The following is a 27,892-nucleotide window of genomic DNA, read 5'->3' on the forward strand; positions in this document are numbered from 1 at the left end:
CTTAAACTGGAATCAAGGGCTGGCGAGGTGTAGAAAAGTGAGCTTTCAGAAAGGAAGTCTTGCCAGGTATGGTGGTGCACACCTGTAATCCCAGCACTCAGGAGGCTGAGGCAGGAGGATTGTCATGAGTTTTAGACCAGCCTGTGCTACAAAGTGAGCTTAAGGCCAGCCTGAACTGCACAGCAAGACACTGCCTCAAAAAAAAAAAAAAAAAAAAAAAAAAAAGAAAAGAAACAGAATCGAAGTCTGGAAAACTAGAGACAAATACTTGGTGCCAGGCACCTGGGCCTTGACTCTGCACTGTCTCCCTCAGATGAGAATGTGGCTGGCCAACTTCAAGAGAACCACAAGAAGGGATGTGTGCAAAGACAATTACCCAGGCTTAGCACACAGCTCTCTCAGACCAGTGACGGAACACCTGCCTTTAAAATGCTATGAAGAGCAAGCAACGAAGCTTCCTAGAGGTGGCGAGCCCCTGTCCTGCATGGACAGTGTCTCCAGCAGCGGCCTTCAAGAATTCCAGAGGGCAAGGGTAACTACACTGAACCACACTGCCTGTTCCTGTCCTGTGTGCTGTGTGGCCATCTTGTTTGTAAGAAGATTCTGAGTCCTCAGCCAGATAAAACAGAGACTTAGAGTGGAGATGGCTGTCTTCCGCCCAGACTGCAGTGCAACTGAAAGGCTGCCCGCAGCCAGGCTGCCGGCTCCTCCAGGGCTCCCCCCCTCCTTAAGGAAAACATCTGAGGGCACAGTCACCACTTGGCCATAGTCCACACTTTCTTCCAAACCACAGTGCCATATCCAGGGGCCAAGAGTGGGGGCCATCGATGTCAAAGTTGGACTCTCTCCTACAATGCAATGGGTCCTAGGCCCCCTCTTACAGGAGTGTGTGATGCTGTCTCCCAGCAGTGGAGACAGGCTGCTCTGGCACTCTCCACGCTGACTCAGTCTCAGCAGGCAGTCCTTGCATGTGATGGTCATCTCAGGTGGCTGAGGCCATGCACCAGTCAGACAGACAAACACATGCACGAACATATACACACACCTCCTTCTTAAGGAAGGAGGGCAGGAAACGTAAGAATAAATCTGAGGATCCCAGCTCAGGTCCTCACCCTCTGGATGCTACTCCAGGGATGTCCATGACAAAACCCCAGTCACCTGGCCCTGCCGGCCTCCGCTGGCCTCTGGGGAAAGCTGGTCTGACTATGACTCAACTACTTCAGGCAGCCCAGTCCCACCACAGGCTGCGGAAAGGGGAAGGCTCACATGTTGAGCATCTCTCCCTCCACCCTTCCACCTGTCTCTGCCTCTTTCCCTCCACCTCTCCACCAGCATGTGCTGGGCTGAGCTTGAGGACCCATCACTGATTCCCTCAGCAAACACAGACTGAGAACCCTACTTTGTTCCAGCACTGTGTTGGGCCTTAGGGAGCCAGAGATGGAGTACACAGAACCCCTGACCTCAAAGACTTTGTAAGCACATGCTCTCACTCAGCAGTGAGAAGCTACCATTGCCAAGGTCTGGAGAAACAACCTGGACAAATGACACAAGCCATGGACATAAACCAGAATATTAAAGCTAGAATAAAGCAGGCTGTTCCTAAGTCTTATCCTCCTATTTTAGAGCTGGGGAATCTGAGACTCAGATAGGTTAACAATTTGCCCAGTCATTAGCCTGGAGCTATAATCTAGGCCTACCAGCCCACACTACAAAGCCTCTTTCTCCTGCATGATACTGCCACCACCTTCCCTTTCCAGGGCCCTGTGTGGCTCCATGGTGGCTCCATAGTCCCTGTCCCCCACTGCAGTTAAGTAAGTCCTGTCCTCAGGGCCATCACAGGCTCCTCTCAACCTGCACTTCCAGCAGGGAGATGAACCCCAGGAAGCCACTGTTGCAAAACATATCCTGTGGCCAAGGACTCTGTGGCCAAGGACTCTGCTAGTGGTCCCTGGGATACATCAAGAAAAAGGATCAGGAAAGCAGGAGGGAGGCAGGTGTTGAGAAGCACCCAGATCCACCCTGAACTGAATGAGTACAAATCTGGTTCAAATCCCAACTCCATGATGTATTCACTGGTGACTTTGAACAAGTTTCCTGATGTCTCCAAGTCTGTGTTTTCTCATATCTCAAATGCAGAAATCAATGGTGCCTGCTCCCTGAGGGGGTGGCAAAGCCTCAGGAAAGTAGGGCAATGAAGTCTTAGCACATAGTGAGTGCCTAATGCTGGGCTCACACCCCATCTTCACAGCTGCATGCCTGAGGGACGCCTCCGGGAGCTTTGTGGCTGACTGCCCTCATGTCGAGGATGAGGTCGCTGGATGGAGACCAAAGCAATCAGGGAGCACAGGCCACAGCCCACGAGTATCTTCTGTTAGGTAGAGAACTCATGGGCTACATCAGTAAGTAGAAGGAACATGTCTCACCCAGCAGAGGCACAGGGAAGGAGCACACTGGTGCCTGCAGGAGCCCTCCCTGTGTGCGTTCAGCTGCCCAGTTGACCTGCCTGTGAGCAGAAGCATATCTAGGCACTTGGGCAGAATTCTACATGAGCTACTGCCCACGGTGGGGAGAGGGAGGCAGGAGCTGAGTTTTTTAGTCCCAAGGGCAGTGGGGACAGCTGCACGTAACCTTTTACAGTGCCTCCCAGCCCATGACCCATCTTTCTACTCTGAGAATTAACCCCTCCCACATAAAGAGTGGCCACAGGTGCCGTGTTTTATTCACAGGAGCCCATCTCCCCAGCTAAACTGATTGGATCACAATGGCACAACTAACTCTCTGTCTCTGTCTCTGTCTCTGTCTCTGTCTCTGTCTCTTTCTCTTTCATATACATACATACATACATATACACACACACACATACACATCCACACTGGGGATTCAACTTGGGGCCTTCAGTATATGTGGCAAGCATTCTACCACTGAGTTTCTCTGCTTTAAAAGTTCTATCATGACATAATATATACACAGTGTGATCAAAAACTATGGTGAACATTAACATTTAAAAATTATTGGGGCCAGGGATTTAGCTCAGTGGCACAGCGCCTGCCTGGCAAGTGTGAGGTCCCACACACAAAAAAAAAATAATAATAATTAAAACTTATTACAGTAAATGGCACGCTCCCATTAACCCCTTGCTTCAAACACACTTATGCCATCATTCTTGCCACTTTCTGAAGCAGTTCTGGACGTTCTGCATGAGTATGTTTAGTTGTGTTGTCATAGCTGCTTTCATATGCTAAGCCAGTTCAAAACATTTACCTTTCATGGTCACTGTGACTCTGAGGAGGAGCCAGAAGTTGCACAGTGCCAGACGCGATGGATGAAGACCCACCGTAATGTTTTTAGCAGCCTGCCTTTCTGCTGAACGGCACTGGACAGCAGTGTTCACCATAGTCTTGATCATACCTTGTAAAGACACTCATGAAAGTGCTTCCAGAACTGCTGCAGAAAGTGACAAGAATAGTTCCTTGCGTGGAAGGGAGATTAATAGCAATGTGTCTTTTACTGTAATAAATTTCTTCATTTAAACATCTACCATATATTGTGATCACATCTCGTACGCCACACTTGTAAGTGTATGACTCCATGGTTCATAGTATAGTCACAAGGCTATGCAGCCATGACAACGATCATCATGTTCCAGAATTTCTTTACTCCAAAAAGAAGCCTTTATCTTTCAGAGCTCCCTCACCTTACCCCTCTCCCAACAAACCCCCAAGCCTAGGGAAACCACCCATCTACTTTGTCTCTGGGGATATCCCTTTTCTAGACACTTAACATAAAGAATCATATAATATGTTGGTTTTAGTGCCTAGATTATTTCATGTAGCATGTCTAAGTTTCATCTATGTTTTTTTGTTTGGTTGGTTGGTTTTTGGTTTGTTTGTTCATACTGGGAATCAAACTCACAACCTCATGCTCGCCAGGCAAGCACTGTGCCACTGAGCTTTATTCCTGGCCCCATCATCCATGTTATAGGTGTATATATCAAGACTTCTTTTCCAAATACTATTCCACTTATGGATATACCACACTTTGTCTAGCCACTCATCTGTTAATAGACCTTTGCGTTGTTTCCACATTATTATCAATAATGCTGCTATGCATTAGTGTACAACTTTTTGTGTAAACAAAATTTGTGAAACATAAGTTTGAAAACATATGTCATTTATCTTGGGTATTTACTGAAGAATGGACTTGCTGGTCATATGGTAATTCTATGTTTTAAGCTTTTAAGGAACTGTCAGGCTGTTCTCCAAAGCAGTTACACTGCTTTACATTCCCATCAGCAATTTATAAGGGTTCAGACTGCTCACTATCCCCAACCTCCTGTTTTGTTTTGTTTTGTTTTGTTTTGTTTTGTTTTGTTTTGTTTTGCTTCCCTAGTACTAAGGATTGAACCCAGGGTCTTCACACTGAACTACATCTCTGGCCCCTTTTTTATTTTTTAATTTGAGGCAAGGTCTTATAAAATCACTAAATTGCCAGATGGAGCTCAAATCCTCCTGCCTCAGCCTCCCAGAGCGCTGGATTACAGGTGTGCACCACCACACCTGCTACCAACACTGCTTATTGTATGTCTATTTTATCACAGCCACTCTAGTGGTTGTGAGGTGATAACTAATGGTGGTTTGCATTTACATTTCTTATGTGATTAATGATGCTGAACATCTTTTCATGTGATTATTGCTCATGTGTATGTCTTCTTTGTAGAAATGTCTACTCATAATCTCTTTTTTATGATGCTGGGGATCAAACCCAAGACCTCACACAAGGAAGCACTCTACCACTAAGCTAAATCTTCAGCCCTCTCTCCCCATTTTTTAATTGTGTTACTTGTTCTTGTATTATTGAGTTATAAGAGGTCTTTATACATTCTAGATATGAGCCTCATCAGATAAAGGACTTGGAAATACTGTACTTATTCTGTGTGTGGTCTTTTTACTTTCTTGATAGTGTCCTTCTCAGCAAAACTTTAATTTTGATGAGGTTGGATTTTTTTTTTTTTTTTTTTTTTTTGAGATAAGGTCTCACTATGTAGTTCAGGCTGGCCAAGAGCTGACTATGTAGCCTACGCTGGCCTCAAACTCCACAGTAATCCTCCTGCCTCAGCATCCAGCATGCTGGGGTTACAGATATGCATCATCCTGCCCAGCCCTACTTTTTATTATTATTTCCTATGTTTTTGATGTCTTTGGTGTCTTTTTAAAGAAAGTTTTGCCTTATCCAAAGACACAAAGATTTACAACAGTTTTCTTCTAGTAGTTTTAGAATTTTAGCTCTAACACTAGGTCTTTGATCCATTTTGAAATAACTGTTCCATATGGTATGAGAGAAGGATCCAGTTTTATTCTTTTGTGTATGGATATCATGTTGTCCCTGCAACATTTGTGAAAAGACTATTTTTCTCCATTGAATTGTCTTTTCACCCTTGCTGAAAAGCATTTGAACATAAAGTGAGGGTTTATTTCTGAACTGGATTCTATTCCATTGCTCTATACATCTATCTTTATGCCAATACCATACCATCTGTAGCTCTGCAATAAGTTTTGAAACTGGAAATATGGTCTTCCAACTTTGCGCTTCTTTTTCAAGATTATCTTTGAATTTCCATATGAATTTTAAGATTTAGTTTACTGATTTCTGCAAAGAAGCTAATGAGATTTTTTTTTTTCCTGAGACAAGGTCTCATTATGTAGTTTAGGCTGGTCTTGAACTCACTATGTAGCCCAGGCTGGCCTTGAACTCATGGAGATCCTCCTGCCTCAGCCGCCTCCTGAGTACTGTATTATAGGTGTGCATCACCACACCTGGCTCACTACTGAGATTTTGATAGAATAGGGTGTAATGTACCTGGCTCAACCTCTCCTGAGCTCTAGTTCCATCTCCCCTCTGAGTTTCCTGAAGCATCCTGGGATCTTTTGCAAAAGTTCCATCTTTCCTCAACCAAATTATATCATTTGTGTTTTTTATAATAAAAAGAATCTGAAAACTACAACTTGTCCCCAGCTACAATCTCAGTACTATCTCCCCAATACCTGAGCCCTCAGACTATTCCCCAGATACAAAGAGTTCTTCCCTGGGGCCTCAAATGTCCACACCCATGCCCCCCAAATGTATTTCTCCTCCAGGTTACAAACATTATATGTACCAGTTAAAACAAACAGGCCCTCGATAAATGCTTGTGCATTTGAATTAGATGTTCCAAGACAGATCCAAAAGAAACACTTCTCCCACTCCAAATCCCTTAGCAACTCTGATTTATGCTTCGTGTCTCATTCAGTATACAGATGCACTCTGGAAGCTCTCAGGAAACCAGACATTGTGCCCATTAGACAAAGGATATTGAAATAGAAGTCCAGAGAAGTTCAGTGTCTTGCCCAGGGCACCTCACCCTGAATCTGGCCTACAGTGAGATATGCACCATGCCATTCCAGGCAGAGGGGCCCCACTGTCCTGCTCCAGCTTGAGGTACTTTGGAAGACATCTCCTAGTGGTCTTCCTGGACTCCTCCCCGGTACCCCTAAAAGCTGAAAGTTCTCAAAGACAAGAAATTTTTGTCCTCTATCTCAATAGTGCTTACTGCTCATTCTCACCTTTCCAAGAAAAACATATCAGAGTAGGAAGGCTCTTATTTTGATCCCCTTAAATGCCAACCCTCAAAACCCGCTGTGCTTGGCCCAGGGACCTGCAGCCAGGGGAGACAGAGTCAATGCTGGGAACTTTTTTTTTTTCCTTTTGTCTTTTTGAGACAGGGTCTTGCTAGGCAGTTCAGGCTGGCCTCGAACCCACAGCAATTCTCTTGCCTCAGCCTCCCAAGTGCTGGGATTACAGGCATGCTCCACCACACCCAGTCAAAGCTGGTAACTTAATGGGGAACCTTTCAGCAGAGATGGAGCAGAGGAGCTGCTTCTGAAGGAGGACAACTTATTGAAAAAATTTTCTTTTTTCAAGGTGGGCAGGGGTTGAATCCAGGACCTCACATGTGCTAGGCACATGCTCTACCACTGTGCTACACCTCAGCCCCTGGAGGAATTTTTATGCATGCACTAATTCACTTACATGTAGTAGAAGAATATTTTGAGCTAGTGACCAATGCTGGTTTCCTCCTTTCTAATTCACTCAGATGGAATAGGTGGTAGTAAGTTCTCCCCACGGCAAGGACGCTGATGCAAGTTTTTAAAACTTTGGTTAAGTCTCAAAAGACAAAGGGGATTGGGATGCAGACAGAATGGTTTGCTAGAAACCTAGGTGGAAGAGGAATGAAGCTGGAGAGGGTAGTGAAGGCAGAGGTTTCGGAGAGAGATGTGCCAGCTTAGGGTTGCCCCAGACAGAACAGCAGACACAGGGCAACCAAGACAGACAACTCCCAGGCCCAAGACCTCAGGCACAGAAGCCTCACAGAGCCCTGGGGCCGCCCTGGCCAGGATGACTTGGGTCTGACAGCAAATGACTCAGGACCGGCTGAGCCCACACATGCCCTCTAGGGTGTTCTGTGAGGTTCTAGAATCCTGTGGCCTAATTTTCCAATTAGATGAGACATGCCGGGGAGACAGTTTGATAGAACTGGAATTTCACATTAAAGTGATAGAAAACACAATTATCTTTCCTCCTGCTAAGTCTGTGGCCTGAATGTCACACCCACAAGATTCATTCCCAGTGTGCTGGTTTTTGCTGCTCACACTCCCACCTCCGCCTTTCCCTGGACAGCCAGGGATCAAAGTCCCTGTCTACGGAAGCAGGTCATCCCACCCCGGCCAACTGAGACTGGAATCTGACAGTGTGATCTCCCTAACTGTGTTCCCCACAGTGTGGAGGGCTTGAAGGCCCTGGGGGGAGCTCCAGCCTATTGTCATCTCTGGCCTCTAGAGAAAAGTAAATGATTACTTACTTGACCTTCAGACTCGCCAGCATGGTCTTGTCGATCCTGCCAAGAGAAAAGCCAGGGCCTCAGTCAGTGGGGTGCTGACGGCTCCCACCCAGCACCTGGAGGGGAGGGGTCCCTGGGCCGGCCCATCCCTCCAGCCCAGCAGGCCCTGCAGGGGATGGCAGCCACAGGATCAAGTTCTCCTCTAGCCCCCGAAGGTAGGACTGAGCTCTGAGAGGGCTGGGGTCACCGTACCTCTACGAGATGGACACTGCTACTCTACCATTTTAGAAGCGAGGAAAGTTAAACTCAGAAGCGTGAAATCAGAGGCCCAGTCTCACTCCAGATAGCTGACTCCAGACCCAGGAGTCTTCAGTATTTTGTGCACAGCCTCCCATCTTATTACGGCGACCTGACAAGGAGACTCTGCAACCCCCAGCTGCACCCATCATTGGCAGGAAGACAACACATCAAGGTCTCCTGGCCTTCAGCTTTGGGAAGACCCAGCACCCCAACTGTAGAGACCCTCCTGTCCATTAGACAGGGAGACCCCACTCCTGGGACAGAACCCAACAATGGGCTCCGGAGAGAACCAGCAGGTAGGCTGCACCAGGCAAGGTGCCCAGAACAGGGAAGATCACGTTTGCCACAGACTGTCCCAGCTGCCGCTCCTCCGCCTAGTCCACACCCACCCTGCTGGCAGAGAAGACAGCACCATGAGCTTCTATTTTTACCCTCACAGATGCCAGCCCTTATGGCTGTAAAGGGAGGCTCCTCCCCCTCCAGAGATAGAGAAGGGCCATACTCTCACTGTTGGAGTCTCCTCCGGTTTAGGGGTCATACCCACCAATGTCACCACCCCTGTCCCCATCTCCTAGTCTCTACCATCACTGTCACCACCATCTTATCACCAACACCATCACTGTCACTAACACTATCAGTGTCACCCCAGAATCACCATCACTATTAGTGTCACCACCATGTGTGTTACATTACCATCAGTGTCACTATCATTGCCAGTGCACCATCACTAAATGTCACCACTGTCATGTTACCATCACTAGCAATGTCACTACCTGTGTTACCACCACTAGTGTCCCCATCACTGTCAGCGTCACTAAAATCACCACCACCTCCAGGATGCTCAAAACCCTGGGGAATTCTTTCAGGCACCCGTCCAGCTGGCTCTGCTCTGCCTTGAGTTCCCCACCACAGGCTCCAGGGCCAGCAAGATGAGGAGAGGATGTGGCTGACTAGCACAGGTCAGCAGGGCCTTGAGTTAGGAGCAGGACCCTCTCCCTCTGAGTAAGCTTCCGGAAACCTCTGCTCTCAGTTCCCAGCAGCACACCGAGATACCCCTCGGGTATCCTCCCCGCATCCCTACCACTTTCTTCTCCAAACCTCGCCTTGGGCCCTGTCCCTAGGGCTCCCACTCCTGGCCCCCAAGAGACTCATCTGAGCCCCCCACCCCTTCTGGAGGCAGACTCCTCTCCTCTCCCATTCAATCCACTCTATTTCCAGGTCTGACCAAGCGTAAGAGCCCCACATTCTGCCGTAACATTTGTAACCAGAGCTACCCACCAGTCACCCTATAAATCGTTCTTCATCTTAGGTATCTCAAGGGATCTCTTTAAATTTTCTCAAGGAATCTCTTCTAATTCCTATAACAGCCCTCTGCTGTGGGGAAGACAGAAACTCACCCCACTGACACGGGGGAAACTGAGATCCACAGAGGGGAAGTATGCCGCTGGAGTTCCTCAATGTCAAGGTGGAGCCAGCGCCGGATGCCGGACTCCTTGTGTGTGTCCTCCTGGCCTCTGTCTGATCCATCCAATCTCCCTGCACACTGCCCGGGCCCCAGTTACCCCTCCCCAAGCCCACTTCCAGTAGCCTGTCCACCAAGGCTCCCATAATGGGGAATGGCCCCCCACAGGGCAGGGCCTGTGATTTAGGCAGCAGAGGTGGAGCTGGGCTTAGCCCTTTCAGGAAGCCAAATTGCCAGGCTCCTCCCTCCCTCAGCCCATCCCACACACTCCCACCACCTCACCCATCCTGACACCATGGCTACTCAGCCCAGCAACCAGTGGAGGTTTTAAACACCAGCCCAGAGATTGCTTTCACTGACTGGAGGGACCAAAGCTGCAGGAATCTGTGATATCCCCTCCCGGCTGACAGCCATCCTCAAAGGATACCCACACTGCAGTCCTACAGTCCACACCAGAAGGTCCTACCGTCCCTTAGACAACCCCCGCCCCGCCTGCTGCATGCAAAACATCTCACTTGCATACAAGCATCTACTGAGCACCTGTGATAGTCCAAGAGTCCAAGAGACGGGTGAAAAAGATGGAGCAGGCCCTGCCCTTCTGGAACCCAGCATGATGAATTGTGGTTAGCACATGCTTAGATACACTAGATCTCTTCCCTACCTTCTTCTTTGCCACCAGGGAAGCCCCAAGTGGCCACACTTATATCACCCTTTCACCTGGTCACATTCAAACCACAGTTCCACTTTGTCCCAGGACCCTGGAGCATTACTACCTGGGGGGATGAGACCTGAGCCTTGCAGAGGGAGTGTTCTGATGGCAGTGGCTCTGTGTGCTCCATGACTTGCAGAGGAGGAAGCGCCCAGGAGGAGACAATCCCACTGCCTGCGTCCTGCCTTGTAGGAATCCCAGCCCAGCCTACACACCCATTCCATAGCAGGAGGCAGACTGTGTGACAAACACAGACCCCACTATCAGGACAGCTGCCCTGGGCTCCAGCATCAGGGAGGGTTCTGAGCAGGCACGACCACACCACACCACCCCGGCATCATCTCATCTCCTGTCCCATCTGCCAGACACGGAGTGCCATAATCCCTTCCTGCTGAGGATGGATGGTAAAGTGCTTTCAAAGAGGCGGAAAGGAAAATACAAAGCTGCCCACATATGGAAGCGAGTAATTAGCCAGAAGAACAGAGCCCATCCCTTCCCAGCCTCCTGTGCCGCCCTCCTCCCTTGCTCTTCAAGCTACCCCGCTTTGGCCCACCCTCCCGCAGCACCCTTCTCTAGTTTGAAAACTCCCCAGGCCTGGGCACTGAAAGGAAACTGATAACAAAAACCACCAAGCTCTGTTCCCCAGCTGAGGAGAAGCTGTCAGCAGCTGGTAAGCAGAGACAAGACTTTGACCTCAGTCTCCCCACTTTCTGATGCCAGGGAAGGAGAGCATCTCCTTTGTCCTAATAGAAGTTCAGAGGTAAAGGGTGACCTAGAAGTCCAGACAGGAGGCTGGATGCAGACCCAGTTGCTCAGGCCAGACAGAGAGAAGGTGGGTCAGGAAGGGCAGCAAGCTTTGGAGACAGACCTGCCCCTCCTCTCACAACTCACCCCCAGAGAGGAGGCCACCCAGAGGTCCCCTTGGTGACCCCATGGGGGTCACAGCAACAGCACAGACAGGAGCACACACTGATGCATGAGCTCATGGTGCAGGCAGGCACCTGCCCACACACACACACACACATACACACACACACACACACAGACACACACACACGTGCATTAACAAATAATCACAGGCATGCACATACGTGAGAACACACTGGCCCAGGGACACACATTCAATTACAGTCATACTCATACTCACAGGCAGCTACCTCCAACCTCCGCATCCTTGGCAGATTGTGCCCTGGGACACCAAAGAGACATCTGCAGTGTCTGATGTCCCCGCTTGGATTCTCCATGTCTATCTGAAAATGTCCCCTGCAGACCCAGGTCTCAAGCACAACATGAGCCCCTCTGTCCCATGGACAGCAAAGGCACTTAACACCTCCACGTTCACTCCCAGCCTTTCAAGCACCCTTTCATCTGCTACCCACCATCCGAAGCCCCCAAAGGAGACGCTGCGCTTCCTGCCAAACATGGTGGTGGCCACAGGGCAGCAGGACCCAGTGATGTCCCCAGGGCTGTTAGGAAGAGGGCCGTGCAGCAGCAGTCCAGAGGGCCACGGTGCAGGGCGGGCCGCCAGGCGTGGCACCTTCCTCCACGCCCGCCCCCCAACCCAAGCTTCCTGTGGGTGCGGCTGCACGGCCAGGAGGTGTGTCCTGCACTCCTCGAGGCACCAAAGCAGCCAGGGAGGTCACAAAGGGCAGCTTCCCCACACCCAGAGGAACCCACAGCTCCGGAAGGGGTTCAGCTGGCAGATTGCACCACACAGCCCTGGCTTCTCGGAACTCAGAGAAGGCCAACAGATTCTCACAGCCATGCCTGGGAAGGAGAGAGAGACCCAAGGACTGGGGCCCCTCAGGCCACTCCCTGGGGCTGCCTGAGAGGGATCTCGGACTGCTGCTTCATCATGGTGCCGCACACTCCAGATACTCCAGCCACATGTATGGACACACGTATACGTGCACACGCGTGGGCAGCAGGGCACACAGACATGCGCACATGAGCACATGCACACGTGGACACATGCATGCTCACATATAAGCCAGACAGCTGACACATAGTGCAGCTCTTGCATACTCACACACACACTCCTGTCATTTACTGACAAATGCCCATACAGGCACATGCACGTGCACAGTGCAGACCGGCACTCACACACACGCACACACTCAGGCTGCACGCATGCCTGTGAGGTGCCTTCACATGTATATGCACATATATGTGGCACAGACAGACTGCAGGGTAGGTGGGCACTGACTCCCACCAGGCCCTAAGTCAGCCCGCAGTGGAGAGGGAAATAAAAGTGCTGTACTGCTGCCATTGGCCTCTCTCTCTGGCCCACCTTCTCTGCTGTGTCCTGACTGAGGCTTCTGCCACTATGGGACTCAGAGACTCTATGCTGAGCTGCCAGGGGCATGGACAAAGGATATAAGGATTTCTATTTTCTTGACTCCCCCAAAGCAGTGGACACTACAGGTGTTCAAGTAGTACCCTGGGGAAACTGAGGGAGCAGCTCCAGGGGCCTGACCCTGGGTAAGAGTGAGAGCCTGCTCTCTTCTCCAAAGCAGCTGGTCCCCTGCAAGAACCTAGAGGTCCTCAGTTGAGGCTGTACCTCCACCTGCCCCCGCCAAAAGGAAGCATCATGAGGATCACTGCCTGGAGCACTGCGGACCACAGGCTTCCCACTGGACATCCACCGCTGAAAGCCAGCAGGGCATCTCTCCCCACTGTACCCATCCCACACCCAGAAGATGCCAAACAGGCCTTGTGGGCACCTCCACTCCTGCCTGCTCTACCTCCCTTCAGCCCCCCTTAGAGAGATACATAGCAAAGAAATAGCTCTGCACTCAACTCACCCTGGGACAGGAGTGATTCCTGAGTGGGCCTGCCTGGCCAACCCAGGTATTCACTGTCTTGGCCACAGGGACAGGTTCAGGAGACCTAAGCACACCAGTAGACTATGCTCAGATGTCACCCTTTCTCTCCCTCCACTGTTGCTAAACCACATATCCCAAGTCTAGGGCTGTAAAGAAGGCAGCAAACTGAAGCCAACCCCCAGCAAAGTAGGAAGGAGCACAGACAGGGGACATGAGAAAGGCCAGGTTTTAAAGATACTATATGAGCTCCTGGATCCAGCTATGCTGGAAGCCAGTCCAAACCCCTAGGTACCTAAGAACCAAAATCACATTCCCTTTTTTCTAAAGGTATGAGCTCGGCTTCTGTCTCTCCCCTCCCCCAGCATGTGTGTGTGTGTGTGTGTGTGTGTGTGTGTGTGTGTGTGTGTGTGTCCCTCTCTCTCTCATCCTGTCCTAAAGAAGAGCTTGACAAATGAGAATGAAGACACGGGTGAACAGCCCACCTGGATACCGTGGCTCCTCCCTCCACCAGCTCCAAGACCTCCTCCAGGCCAAGTGCTGCGCTGGTGCAGAGACATCAGAGTGAGCTAGACACAGCTGACAGCTTTGGCCAGCGTGGCTGGGGTGGACGTCACACGGGTGAATCCCTTCTGCAAATGACTTTCTATTTCATCAATTAGAGAAGCTGATGGCCAGCCCATGTCTTCAGTGCAAGCTGATGCATCTTCATATCTGAGAGAAAGAGGTGTGGCAACAGGCACACCAGGCTGAGGCACCCCCCACCCCCCACATGGACATTGTCTGAGCACTGCCTGCCACACCCAAGCCCACTCTGTGGGGAGAGGGGCTGACAGGTGCTGTTGGTCAGGGCCTCACAGTCTGTGGAGACACTCGTGGTATGAGGTCATCTGGACCAAGTCAGGAAGGACTCAGGCCCAGTCCTAAACATCTGAAAGCCAACAGGGCAGCCTGTGGGCCAGAATGGGGGGATATTTCAAGTCCTCAGCTGCTGCCACCTGAGGCTGTTTGCACCGCCTGGGATTCTGGACCTTGGTGGTCACAAGAACGTTCAGACACCTGGCCAGCGAGCAGCAGTAGCCTGGACTTCCTCAAGGTCACAGGGATCCAGCTTGGAGAGGCCCCTTCCTCCCCAGAGTGAGACTCTGGAGAGGGAGAGGAAGGTCCCATGTGGCTTTCCATTCACTCTGAGCCGTGGAGGAAGGTGCCAGCCATGCTAAGCCTCCTCCACTCTCCCCTGCTTGGCTCTCAGTCTCCAAAGTTGGTTTTTTGTTTTTGTTTTTGTTTTTGTTATTTTTGTACCAGGAATCAAACTCATGACCTTGCATTTGTGAGGCAGGTGCTGTGCCGCTGAGCTATATCCCCAGCCCTCCAAAGCTTTGAAGCTCTGTGGCCTCAAGCAAGTTATTTGACCTGTCTCAGCCTCAGTTTTCACCTCTGTAACATGGGGCAGCGGCCACCATCCTTACAAGGTTCTCAGGGAATGGAAACTCTTGGCACTAGGCTCCACACATCCATGGGAGCTGTTATCATTGCTATCTATTGTGATTCTGTCCCCCCACGTCCTTAGACCCCTTGTTTCCTCCTCTATGTGGGAGTGGGCAGCAAGGGGGCCGTGGGCTCTCTGGGAAGGATTGTCAGCCACTAGAAAAGGGAAGCTCTCTGTGAGGCAGCCCAGCCTCCCTTCCCCTACCATGCACAACCCAGCTTCCTCCCAGACCTTGCTGACTTGGCAGCCAGGCAACGACAAGCCACAGCTACTGGGACAAGATAGCCTGGGGCAGCACCGTTTCTGTGAGTTCACTATGGGCCAGCACCAATCCAGCCACTTTGCTCATTTCAGCTGTACATATGCCACTGAGATGGTACCACTGTTATCCCCATGTTACAGAGGGGAATACTGAAGCTCAGGGAGGTTAAAGAACTCCATAAAATTCTCCCAGCCCAATGGCAACAGAGCTAAGTTGGTTTCTGCACAATGAGCTGCATGGGTAAGTGCTAGTCACATCATCAAAGCTGCCCCACTCGTTCTGGAGCCTACAGAAATGCATAATGTATGCACTGCCCATTATGCAAATGAGCAAACTAAGGCCCTGATGGCAAAGTATGGCTCAACAGTAAGAAGAGAACAATGATAAACTGGTCTAGAGACGTGTCAAGTCCTCCCAACATCTGCCCAGACAGGCTCTTCTCCCAACTCTGCTTCTCATCCCTCCCCAGAACCAACTCTGAGTCACACGACCATCTTCTCCGGCTCAGCCTGTGGATTCCTGGAGGACCAGCCAGGTCCCAAATCCAAAGCAAAGCTCCAGAGACCCCACACCACTCTATGAGCTTTTGAGCTAGGCAGAGGCACAATGCGGGCATCTGTATTGTGTCTTCAGGGTCCTGGGGCAGCAGGGGCAGAAGGGACAATGTGGTTTCCACTGCTCAGGAAGCTCAGACCTCACAGCCACCACTGAGAGCTGAAAAATGCGACAAACTTCTTCACCAGACTCAGGGATAAGGCAGCTACAGGAAGTTTAGGAAACACAGGCCCCTAGAAAAGCAGGCACTTGGTCAGCCAGCCTCAGCCTACCCCATCCAGACAGCATGAGACAGCATCAGAACCAACCTTATGCAGCTCAGCTCTCATCTCAGTACGACTCTGAGCAGGTCACCTATTCTTTGAGGCTTCTGTCTACCATTCAGTCACCAAAGGAGGACTTAGATTGGCCTCTGCTTCCTTCATAAGTCAGGGGAGGATAAGGACAAAGACAGAAACAGATTTCCAGGAAAATGGGGCCCAGCGAACACTCTGATCTCTGGGGAAACAGGACGCAGTGGGCATGCAGAGCCCCAGTCCCACATCACATAGGAATCCATGCCTCAGGGTCAAGATAAAGCAACATCTAGCATCTGCATAGTGATTTCCAGCCCACAGATCACTTCCCTGTGTGCCTATCTTGGGGGCCAGACTGAATTTCCCATTGCACAAGCTCTGAACAGTAAGATGATGAAAAAGAAAAATAATTACAAGAGGACTGCTTGTGAAAACTGGGTTCCAAGAGCAAGACCCAGACATATCGTGATTATGAAATTCCCTCTTATCTCCCTAGCACAGCCAGGCTCTCAAGAGAGTTACTGGCAGTATAGGGCTGTGGGTTGAAGAAGCAACAAATTTTACCACAATTAAAAATTTTTAAGTAACCATCTTAAGATTTCATTTTTACCTCTCTGGTAATAAAAAGGTTTAAAATAAAATCTTGAGCAGGGGTGGTGACACACATCTGTAATCCCAGCCCTAGGGAGGCTGAGGCAGGAGGATCGCTGTGAGTTCAAGGCCAGCCTAGGCTACATAAGAAAGTTTAAGGCTCGGGGCCAGGGATGTAGCTCAGTGGCACAAGTGCCTGCTTGGCAAGCGCAAGGTCCTGAGTTTGATTCCAGTACCAAAAAAAATTCCACCAGCAATAAAGTTTAGGTCCAGCTCAAACTATATATGAGACCCTGTCTCAAAAAAATAAAATCCTTGATAATGATATGAGGATAAAAGGAAACAAGCAACTCACAAAGTAGGCAATGTCTATGTTATGGTTAATTTTATGTGAATTTGACTGTGTCAACTTGACTAAGAGACATCCACAAAGCTGGTAAACATGATGTCTGGTGTGTCTCATGATGTTCCTGGCAGAGGTTACCATGTGAATTGGTAGGCTAAAATCACCTTCAACTATATGGGTGGACATCATTCAATCTGTTGAGGGCCTGAATAGGACAAAAGATGGAGAAGAGGCAAATTCACTCTCGACTTGGGCTAAGACATCCATCTTCTCCCACCCTCAACATCGCCACTCCTGGCTCAGGCCTTACAGCGTGGACTGAACAGCAGCCCCAGCTTTCCGGGTCTCTGACTTACAGGTGGCAGATCCTAGCACCTCTCAACTGCTTTAACTGTCTGAGCCACACCCTCAAAACAAATCTCTTTCTATATACATACTAAAGAGAGATAAAAATAGGGATATATCTCCTATTTGCTCTGTTTCTATGGAGAACCTTGGCTCAGACAATCTAACAAAATTTTAAGTGCATCCCAGCACTCTGTAGTCTGAGACAAGAGGATCACAAGTTCAAGGCTAGTCTGGACAACACGGTGAGTCCAAGACCAGCCTAGACTATATAGCAAGACCTGGTCTCAAAAAAAAAAAAGAATGACCAACAACCAAAAAAAAAGCTAGAAGGGGCTGGGGATTTAGCTCAGCAGCACAGCGCCTGCCTGGCAAGCACAAGGTCTTGAGTTTGAGTCCCGGTACCGGAAAAAAAACCAACAACAACAAAAAAAAACAAATACAGAAAATAACCTACCTGACCAGCATCTGGGGATCAGCCTCATTGTGAAACAAGCACATAATAGAATATTATGTAGCCATGCAGAAGCATGACATAGAATATACACACATAACAGAGAAAGTACTGGTACAGAGAAATATTTTAAAATTTCAACTTGAGAAAAAAAGACCCAAAACACTTCATATAATAAGATTTCCCTTCAGTTTAAGTAAATATGTAAATTATTCTAGCTGCGCTGAAAAGCAATGGTCAAGACTGGAGGCCGCTAAAGAACAAGACTGGAACTGCAGATCTGAAGGGCATGGATGTTTCACTGTGCATTCTTCCAGGCTGCTGAACCATGAACTGACTATAATTTGAAGAAAAAATGTTAAAAGTTTTTTAAAAAGAAACTACAAAGGGTCACTTCTGTAAAATCTTAAACTCAAAGTTTCAAGCTCAAAGTGATCCCTGATCCCAGTCCTAGTTCCCACCTCCTCTACCTTAAAAAGGAATTTGTCTTCACTTAGTGAGGACGAGGGTCTCTCACCATCTGGTTGCAGAAGGTTCTGCCATCCATTTTGCTTCCAAGCTAAGAGTGTATGTTTCAGTCCTAAGTAAAATAACTTAAAGGAGACCAGAATACAATCTTGCTGGAAGGAATTTGAAATGTGATTCAGAATCCTTTATATACATATGTATGCCAAGCCAGGCGTGGTGATGCATAGCCATAATCCCATCTACCCGGCAGGCTGAGCCAGGAGGATCACTTGAGCATGGAAGTTAGAGATTAGCTTTGTAGCCAGGTGTGGTGGCGCACGCCTGTGATCCCAGCACAAAGGAGGCTGAGGCCAAAGGACCACTGTGAGTTTGAGGCCAGCCTGGGTAACTAGTGAGTTCAAGACCACTCTTAGCTACATAGTGAGACCTGTCTCAAAAAAAAAAAAAGAAAAAAGAAAACAAAAAGAAAAAGAGAAGAAGTTATAGATCAGCCCTGGAGACAGACCTCAGCTCTGAAACCAACCAAAAACACAAAACAAAACAAAACAAAAAAATCACCAAGGAGCCCTCCAGAATACAAGTCATGACCTCTGTTTTTTAATCTGGGTGTTGATTTTATATGTATCAAGTTTATAGAAATTCATCAACCTGGACACTTAAAGTATGTGCATTCCTCTGCAGGCATGTTATGTTCAATAAAAAGGTTTTTAAAAATATGCATGCCTTTTGACCTAGCAATTCCATTTCCAATTTACTCAATCCCAAGAGGGAAATTGTACTTTCCAGGTCTCCAACACATTGTTGTCAAAACTGTGAAACACTGGGAACAACCTAAATATCCAATCTCAGAGGGCAGGCTAAAGAATTACAGTGTCTCCCAGCAGGAGAGTACATGCCAACCAATTCAAAATAGTTGCAGAACTACTACATATGCATTGACATAGGAAACTACTGACAGCTGATTTCAGAGTGGAAAAGAACAACCTAAATAAATCACATGCCCAGGCCATAGTGTTCAGGAGGTGGGATTATGAGATCATGATCTTTTATTTGTCTGTGGTCTTTTAAACTTTCTACACTTTCTGAAATAAGCAAACTGCTGGGCGTGGTGGCACAGGCCTGTAATCCCAGGATCAGGAGGTTGAGGCAGGATGATCACTGTGAGTTTGAGACCAGCCTGGGCTACATAGTGAGTTTGAGGCCAGCCTAGAGTACAAGAAGAACCTTATGTTGAAAAAAAAAAGAAAGAAAAAACACAAAGAAAAATTAAATAAACAAACCTTACTTTGTAATTTAAAACAAATGATAAGTACTCATTAAAATAATGGCAAATAAAAGGAAGCACAATGAGACAAGAAAGGGAATGGGCCGAGTGTTATAAAACAGGTATTGCCAGGTGTGGTGGTGCACGCCTGTAATCCCAGCCCTCTGGAGCCTGAGGCAGGAGGATTGTTGCGAGTTCGAGGCCAGCCTGGGCTACAAAGTGAGCTCAGGACCAGCCTGAACTCTGAACTGCACAGCAAGACCCTGTCTCAAAAAAAGACCAAAAAAAAACCCCAGGTTTTCAAAGGCTCTGGTGCACTGGAGGTGTAGCTCAATGGAAGAGCATATGGTTAACACTGTGAGACTCTAGGTTCAATCCCCAGTACTAATCAATCAACCGATGCTTCAGATGTACTGGGCATGAGAACTCGTTGGAGCTCAAACACGGATTCAAACCTAAGTTCTGCCACTTACCAGTGGTGTGAACTTGGGTAAAACTTTCAATTTGTCTTTGCCCTAGATACCCCATCTGTAAAGTTGGGATAATGATAGCACCTCTTTCAGAAGGCTGTTGGAGGGGAAAGGAGTTAATATATGCTAAACTATTAATATATGCTAATCTGAGCATGCCTGGCACAGATCTGTAGAGTGTTAGCTATGTGACTGCTAAAACTCAAGTTCCATCGTTCTGGGATAAAACCAGGCAACCAATTCCAGATTATTTTGATTCCATAAGAAACACTGAAATGAAATATACTATGAGATTTGCATTATCGCTGGTGGCCCCATAATTATCCAAAGGAAGGCCTAGGCACTAGGGGCTGCCGAAACAGTACTCTCACTAAAGATCATATGACCAGCCTAGGCTCCATAGTGAGTTCAAGGCCAGCCTGTACTACATAGTGAGACCCTGTTTCAAATAGCCAAAAAGCAAAAACAAAACAAACAAAAACGTATGTCCAGCTCCTTACCCACCCTCCATCTGCTCAGCCCATTCCAGCTAGGTCACTCCGAATTCTTCCCCACTATAGAGCATCCGGGTACTTCCCTCACTGGGTTGGGCAAGAAGGTGGGAACGAGTGCCCTCTACAGGCAAGTGTGGGTGGTGCAAAGAGGACAAAGGAGAGTCTTTATTTCTAAACCGGCAGCCATATTGCCCTCTGGCGAAAGAGATTGGGTAATTATGTTTCCCAACACCGAGATAAGTAGCAACCACCTGATGTCAGAACATATGGCTTCCATCCCAAGTCTGACACCAAATGTGGCTGTGAGATGCCACTTAAACTCCCTCTGCCATGGATTTTTCATCTGTAGGAATAACTTCAGTCATTTCTTGAGAGCCTCCCATGAACCAGAAAGGTAATAGTTTTTATTTCACTTAATATTTACAACTATATTTGCTTTCTTGGTGAGGAACTGGCACCTCAAAGAGGTTGAAACTTCCCCAAGGCCACAGGGCTGGTGGGTGGCAGTGGCAGAATTCAAACTCAGAGCCCTTGCTTTGAACACTTTCATTATTCTCATAGAAAAAGCTCACGGTAGAAAGGGCCCCAAATGAAGCTCATGGTGGAAAGGGCCACAAGTGGTTTTCGATATAAGACACTGCCCAGCTGGGCTTCAGCAAACCCCAAGACTCTCCCTGGACCCCCTGCCGATGCCCAGCAGAGGAACAGCCCTGTGGGGTATGGTGGTGCACACCTGTAATCCCAGCATGTGGGAGACTGAGGTAGGAGGATCACCACAGTTCAAGGCTGGCTTGAGGTAGATAGTGAGACCCTGTCTCTAAAAAAAGGAGCAGTCCCAACCTGGGCCAGGAGGAGCAAACTGTAAGGTTCCTCCCAAAGGCCTGCCAAGCTAGACCTAGGGATCATGCCTCTGGCTGATGAAGACAGACTCAGGTAAAGGAAGGCATCAGGCACAGGAGAGGCAGGGAGCTCCCCCAGACACTTGTAATAAAAGGGCTGCGGCTATAACAGCGTATGCATGCCTCACTCACCCTGATTTCCCTGAATAAAGATGGGGCTACTAGAGGATGGGGTACTGGGGGGGTGTCCCACCCCTAGACCCAGAGCAGTTTGGCTAGAGCCCCAGCCTTTTGGCATCTCCATCAGTAATTCTTGTCCCTTGCCCCTTTAAAGGAAGAAGGGCTGAGTTGGAACAAGACAGGAAACAGACAGAAAAGGCCCTTCCTGTTGAAGTTCCCCTTTCTCTCCCCAGTATAGTCCCACCCCCATGGGAGGACTCTGTAAAATACAGGAGGGCCTCCTGGACTAGAGAACAACAGGTGGGGAGTGAGGGGCAGACCTGTAGTCTGGTGAAAATCTGGACCAAAGCCTTACCTATGGTCAGCTAGATCCATGCACAAAGATGTACCTGCTGATAAAGGAAAAGCCTGATAAGGTGCACAGATGAGGAAACCAAAGCACAGAGAAAACTAAGTAATTTGCTCAAAGTCATACTTGTGGTAATTGGCAGTAATAGGCTGCAATTTCCAGTGATGGCCACCCACACCCTATCACCCATCCCACATGTTCTTCTTATCTTGTGATATTGTCACCGCTCCATTGAGAGAGGGGTCTGTCTTTCCTCCACTTGGATCTGTGTGGGTCTGTGAGTTTGACAGAAGTGATGCTTCCTGACTCCCAAGGACAGGTGAAAAGAAGTGAGACAGTTTTGCTGGCTTCCTTCCTTGGGATACTCACCCGCTAGCCTCACCACCATGCTGTGAGGAAGCTCATCTTAGCACACAGGAGAGCATATGGAAAGGCCACGTGGAGAGGAACAGAGACCCCAAGCCAACCGCTAGCATCAAGTGCCAGACACAAGATCAATCAAGCTTTCAGGGGCCTAGAGCCACCCAGATAACTGAGTAAAGAAGATATGACTTATCCCTACCAGCCCTGGCCAAACTGCACATTCACAGACAACATAAACATCACCACTGACTTAAGCCATAAGTTTCTGGGTGGGTTATTACCCAGTCCTGGATAACCCCCAAAGTGGCAAAACCAGAATTTGAGCCAAGCAGTATGGCTGTAGGGCCTGAGCCCCTGGGTACTCTGCAGTGAGCCCTGCTATGCAACAGACAGCACAGAGGAACCAACAAGACTAGGGCTTGAGTCTGAGTCAGATCAATCTTCAATCACTAATTCATCAAGCATTTACTGTACCTGTACTGGGTTCCAAGATCTCTATTAATGCTTAGGATATTTAGGTGAGTAGACACACACATTCCTGTTCTAGGGTAATGGTAAGGAGGTGGAGGATAAAAGAGGGGTAATTTTAGGCAGGTATTTACCACGGGTTGTAAGGATGCAAAGGGAACCAGATGGTTGGAGAGCCCTGGTTTGTTGTGGAGGGTTTTTTGTTGCTTTGTTTTGTTTTTCCTTGTTTTGTTTTGTTTTTTGAGATAGGGTCTTGCTATGTAGTTCAGGCTGACTTTGAAGTCACTATGTAGCCCAGGCTGGCCTTGACCTCCTTAGAATCCTTCTGCCTCAGCCTGGTGTTATAGGCATACACCACACCTGGCAGGAGCTCCATTTGGAGGTGATAATCTGAAACAGCTTCTCTGAAGGGGAGACAGCCAAGGATAAGTAGACAGAAGGTGGGCATGGTGGCACACACCTGTAATCCCAGCTACTCAAGAAGCTGAGACAGAGAATTGCAAGTTTGAGCCACCACTAACTCAGAGACTTAGTGAAACCCTGTCTCAAAATAAAAAGTGGACTGGAGATGTAGCTCAACGCAATGCAAAAGCCTCAGATTTAATCCCATGTACAAAAAAAAAAAAAAAAAAAAAACCCAGACCTGGGCTCACGTCCTGGTTCCATCACTAACTAGTTGTGGACCTTGTGGAAGAGACCTCTACTTACTCATAAAACAGCAATGCTTTTAGAACCCACCTCTCAGGACCATTTTCCTTATAGGCAGTGACTCTTGGGGGAGTACAAGAGCTAATTCTGGTACAGTATGTGGTCCAGTGCCTGGCCAGGAAGCACTGATTAAGTATCAATGATTACACCTCAAGTTCTGCTGAGGTCAAGGCCTTTGGTGGGATACCCAAAGCCCCAGAGGCCACCCAGCCCCTCCCCCATCAGGAACTGTACTAACCAAGGGAAGAGTACGTACAGCCAGAGCCAGGGAGCCTTCCCCCTGTGCACTGGTGCTCAAGCCACTAGGGGGGACAGGTGGGCGGAAGCAAGCATGCACACTTCTTCTCTGAAGCATGCTGACACGCAGGCCACTGCTGCCATCCGTCTGAGCCATCCCAAACTCACCTCTTCAACCCAGGGCTCATGCCCATCCCCCTCAGAGCCCAGGGCTGGAGATTGGACTGGTTGTCATTCCCCAGGCCCCACCCTAAAGGCCATGGACATCCACACATCCAGAGGGAGAGAAGTGGCTTCCCCAAAGCAGAAGGAGGGACAGGGTAAGAAAGCCTGAAGAGAGGGCAGAACTGGGTGTCACAGAGACACGGAGAGCCTCAGGCGGCCTGGAACCCTGCCAGGGTAAAGTGTTACTTGCCATCCTCACGCCCTTCAGAACCCTGGAGAGCACCCAGCAGGCAGCTAACACACACACTCAGCACAAAGTACCCAGGAACAAGCCAAAAGCACAACAGTGCACGCACAGAGACATGCTCAGGGGAGCTACACATAACCACACGGAGATGAAGAGGCAGCAGCTGCAAGGAGGCCTCCATATGTGTGCAGCAAAACAGATGTGCACGCGCACAGGTACACCCCGGCCCACCTGACCACCTGCCTCTCTCCACCTGCTCTCCCTCATTCCCGGCCACCTGACCAGCAGGGCCCTGGCTGGGCCAATGTCCTCCAGGTCTCAACACATGCTGCCATCTGTTGTCCCAGACCTGGAAGGGCCCAACCAGCAGGTCCATTATGATCCTAGATTTGAAGTAGGGGACTGGGTGCAAGGCAACCTGGCTTTGAGATAAAATCCAAATTCAGAGCCAAAGCTGGGCAGGGCTGGGGGCTCAGCACAACCTTCATTGCTTGCCTTGTCATTCCACCTGCCTCGGAAGCCCCTCTGACTGCTTCATATTGTGAGCAGATGGACAGGAATCCCCTTATCCCCCATCTGGGAGACCTGAAGAGTAGTGGCAAACAGAGAAAAATGAAAACACAAAACACATGAAGCGCAACACGGCAGGATGCGATCAGACATGAGGAGCACTTCCTGCTGGAGACGCCGAAGCACAGAAACAGGTGTGGGTAACAAACAGTGTCATCCCCAAGATGCCCTCTTTAGCTGGGCATGGTAATCTCAGCACTTGGGGGACTGAGGTAGGAGGATCAGGAGTTTGAAGCCAGCCGGAGTTCAAGGCCAACCTAGACGACATAGCAAGACCCTGCTTTTTTAAAAAGTCCTTTTTAAAGGGTGGGGGTAGAAAGCTAGAGTGGCATGAATACTTTTATTTTTTACTAAACTTACTAAGAACAAAAGCCACCCCCAACTACAGAGGTCAGAATAGTGTTTAAATGGCTGTAAGTTAAGACACCGGCTGCCGCATCTCCTCAACCTTGGCAAAGTATGACCTTGCCTGCAGGCAGAGGGACGGACACAGTGACCTTTGTAATGCCAGCCTGAGCTGCACTGCCTGGACTCCTTCCCTCCTGTGTGACTTCTCCAGGAGGGGGAAACATGTTGCTCAGAGAAGGAAGAGGGTGGGAGACAAGGGCCACCTGGCACCATGGCAACAGGCCTTGGCTAAAGCACATCCACAGCTTCCCCTATTGCTGCTCCTGATAGGACCTAAGTGTTTACAGATGGCACCTCCCAGTCAAAACAGGCGGCAACCCAGGAGGGGCAGGTGGACACATTGTAAAAATGGGAATGAGGGGACTTGCGGGTGCAGAACCCTGAAATATGACGCCTGCTCTGGCGTATGCCCTTGGGCTCCCTAACTAACCCTCTCCTGCTTCTTCCCTTCCCTCCCCTCCTGTCACACCACCACTCCCCCACCCACCACATCTCCAACCTGGTGCCACTCATCCCTGCTCCCTCCAGCACCCTTAGCCAACCTCCTGCCAGCCACTGTCCTCTCCCCTCCCGCTCTGCATTGTCTCTAGCCCTCCCCCACCCCTCTGCCCTGTCCTCCCCACTCACTGTGGCCCAGACCAGTGCCTACGACCATCTGCCGACTCCAAACGCCAGCATCCACCCTCCCTCCACTCCTCCTTCAAGCACCTGCTTCTGAGCTGCCTGCTGCCCTCATCCTCCTCCGCCCACTGCTGGGTTCCCATGTCCCATGTCCTCAAGCAGGCAGACAGCCTAGGGACAGGGCATCCCTGCCTCTAATTCACCAACTATGAAATAGATCCAGAGAGGATGTCTGGGCCAAAGCCCCAGAGGAACTGACCAGCTCATGAGTCTGGCCCTTGAATCGCAGATTCTACAACCAGGAAGGGTGTTTAGAGGTCATCTTATCTAGTCTCCTCCTCCACTTGAATGAATGAATATCTGCACCACCAAAACCTGCTGTCTTCCCAGTTATATGAAACACCCTTCCTTGACACCCACCCACTCCTGTGTTCAAAAACTCAATAAATATCTAACATTCACAACACCTTGCTAGGGAAACTGAGGCTCGGAGAGGTCAGGTAACTTGCTCAAGGTTATGCAGTATGTTGGGCCCCTCAGTGTGCCACTCAGCCCCACCTCCTACCGCAGCCACTTCTGCAGCGAGCAGTCCTCTGAGCAGCATCTTCTAGGTACAACATGGCAGCATTTCACACCGCCCACACCAGACCTACTTCAAAGCATCCATATGGGAGGCACACAGGAAGCCACCTGACACGCATGTGCAGTCAGGAAGCACACGAGAGTTAATGTCTATGCAGCCACTCTTGTCCAATGGGGGCCACACAAATGGATGATAAAAACATTGCCTCCTTGCTTTGCTTTTCTCTCCTACATACCTTTGCTTCCCAAAATCACTTCCCAAATAAACCACTCAGTGTGAGCCCTTCTCCCAGGGAATACGGAGGACACAGGATAAGTGGGTAGTGCAGCTGGACCTCAAACCCAAGTCTGAGCAACAACAGAGCATCACAGAGAGAAAGGTTAAGCCTCACGCCTAACCACTGCCATGCGGCCTTCACCACCATCCCTGCCAGGGCCCCTTTCCTTCAAGGTTCAAGTCATCCTGAGCCTCTGTGGCCCACCACACTTGATCAGATGGCGACAGGAAAGAGACAGGGGAGGGCTGTGAGATGCCTGCCATGGGAGGAACTGATTCTCAGGGACTAAGACCACCTTCTGCCAAATGACCTCAACTCCCTAGGCTAAGCAGGGGTCCCCTTGAATGTGCCCTGGCCAGATCCACTTTCAGCAGCTGTTTCGTCCCAGAAGCATCAACCCCAGAGGGTCCTCAGCTCCAGTCCCCCAAACCAGTCCCATTCCCCCACTTTTTAACACCTGAAGGGAGATGCTTCCTGAAGCCTGAGCAGAGGACCAAAAAACCACCCAGCCCTGGACTCAGGCAAGGCAGCACCCTTGCTTATAGCTGAAGGGAGAGCCTCCCTGAACTCCTGCTCAAGCCTATAGATGGTCTGGGGCTTTCCTGAGGGAAATCCCCATCCAGGACCTCACAGGCCCTGAGTCACTGCCGCCTCCAGGCCCCAGGCAGCTGTGCAGTCTGTTTACTCCTGAAGGCCGCAGGAAGAACCAGAGGGAAAGGCCTTCTTCTCCTTAGAAAACTGAGGCCTATGAGGTTCAGGAGATGTTCCAGGGCCACAGGCATGAAAGGAAAATAAAAGCCCAGGGTTACCTGGCCCAAAACAACCCTTTTATTTCCCAGTGAGGCCCACCTAGCAGACACAGATTCCTGAATTCAGAGCTCAAACCCCATTTGTACCTAAATGTCCTTCGGGTTTGTTAAGAAGGGTACCCCTCAACAAGTACTGATAGTGGCAAAGCCATAGTGGAGTCTACAGAGACTCCGGGGCCCCCTGCACTCCTGTCCTGGACCCCCACCCAGGGCTGGCACTGTCACACACACTCACCCACCAAAGGCCTCTGGAAATGAGCATCTGGCTGGTCCATGACAACCTGTCAGCCAGCACCCCCAAGCACACACATCATAGCTCCTCTCCCTGCAGCAGGAACAGGTTGGAGTGAGGATGGGCTGGGGTTTAAGCTTTTTGGGGGTGGAGGGACAAACGCACCACGCCTAGCTGCAGGGTCCTCCCGGAGTTCCTGGCTTTTTTTCCTTCTACCACAGCCTGTAAAAACCCACGTCTGACCTCCGTCTCGATCAGCTTCTCTCAGCAGAGACTCGCCAGGGGCTGGCTGGCGCCTCACTCACGCACACACACCCCTCTGCATGGATATGTGTACAGTGCCCCACCCGGCAGGGATTCCTGAGGACAGGCACCCGACCTGTGAAACAGAACCCAGTACCTTGAATGGCTTGCTCTGTGGGGTCCAGCACGGAGCTCACTCGAGCCATAGGTGCCGGGTGTCGCTTTGCAACACACGCATTCACACCACAACACAGACTCCAGCGCCGCGCTCAGTCACACCCAGGACTCCCGTGCCGGTCCCGGCTGGCTATGGAATTACAACCCAGCCTGGGAGACACTGACCTTCTCACTTCCCGACGTGGACAGAATGTCAACAGTCAGTCCCGGCGGCTC

General features: G+C 49.7%; 1 protein-coding gene across 8 annotated transcripts in view; it reads right to left on the reverse strand.

The window, feature by feature from the left end:
• Positions 1 to 27,892, reverse strand: part of Rap1gap2 (RAP1 GTPase activating protein 2) — a 241,080-nt gene that overhangs the window by 206,896 nt on the left and 6,292 nt on the right. For 2 of the 8 annotated variants that reach the window (XM_013503477.1, XM_005402561.1), the window contains exons 1-2: positions 13,652 to 13,782; positions 7,895 to 7,930 (exon numbers count right to left, since the gene is read on the reverse strand). In XM_013503477.1, the coding sequence (XP_013358931.1) occupies positions 7,895 to 7,917 (23 nt within the window). In that variant the 5' untranslated portion in view covers positions 7,918 to 7,930; positions 13,652 to 13,782. Of the gene's footprint in view, positions 1 to 7,894; positions 7,931 to 11,491; positions 11,668 to 11,723; positions 11,947 to 13,651; positions 13,783 to 27,656; positions 27,676 to 27,841; positions 27,861 to 27,892 lie in introns of those variants that run through there. The other 6 variants (XM_013503478.1, XM_013503480.1, XM_013503473.1 and 3 more) reach the window with 6 other exon arrangements.

This window comes from Chinchilla lanigera, unplaced genomic scaffold (assembly GCF_000276665.1).
Source record: "Chinchilla lanigera isolate Chin_1 unplaced genomic scaffold, ChiLan1.0 scaffold00080, whole genome shotgun sequence".
Classification (NCBI taxonomy): Eukaryota; Metazoa; Chordata; class Mammalia; order Rodentia; family Chinchillidae; genus Chinchilla; species Chinchilla lanigera.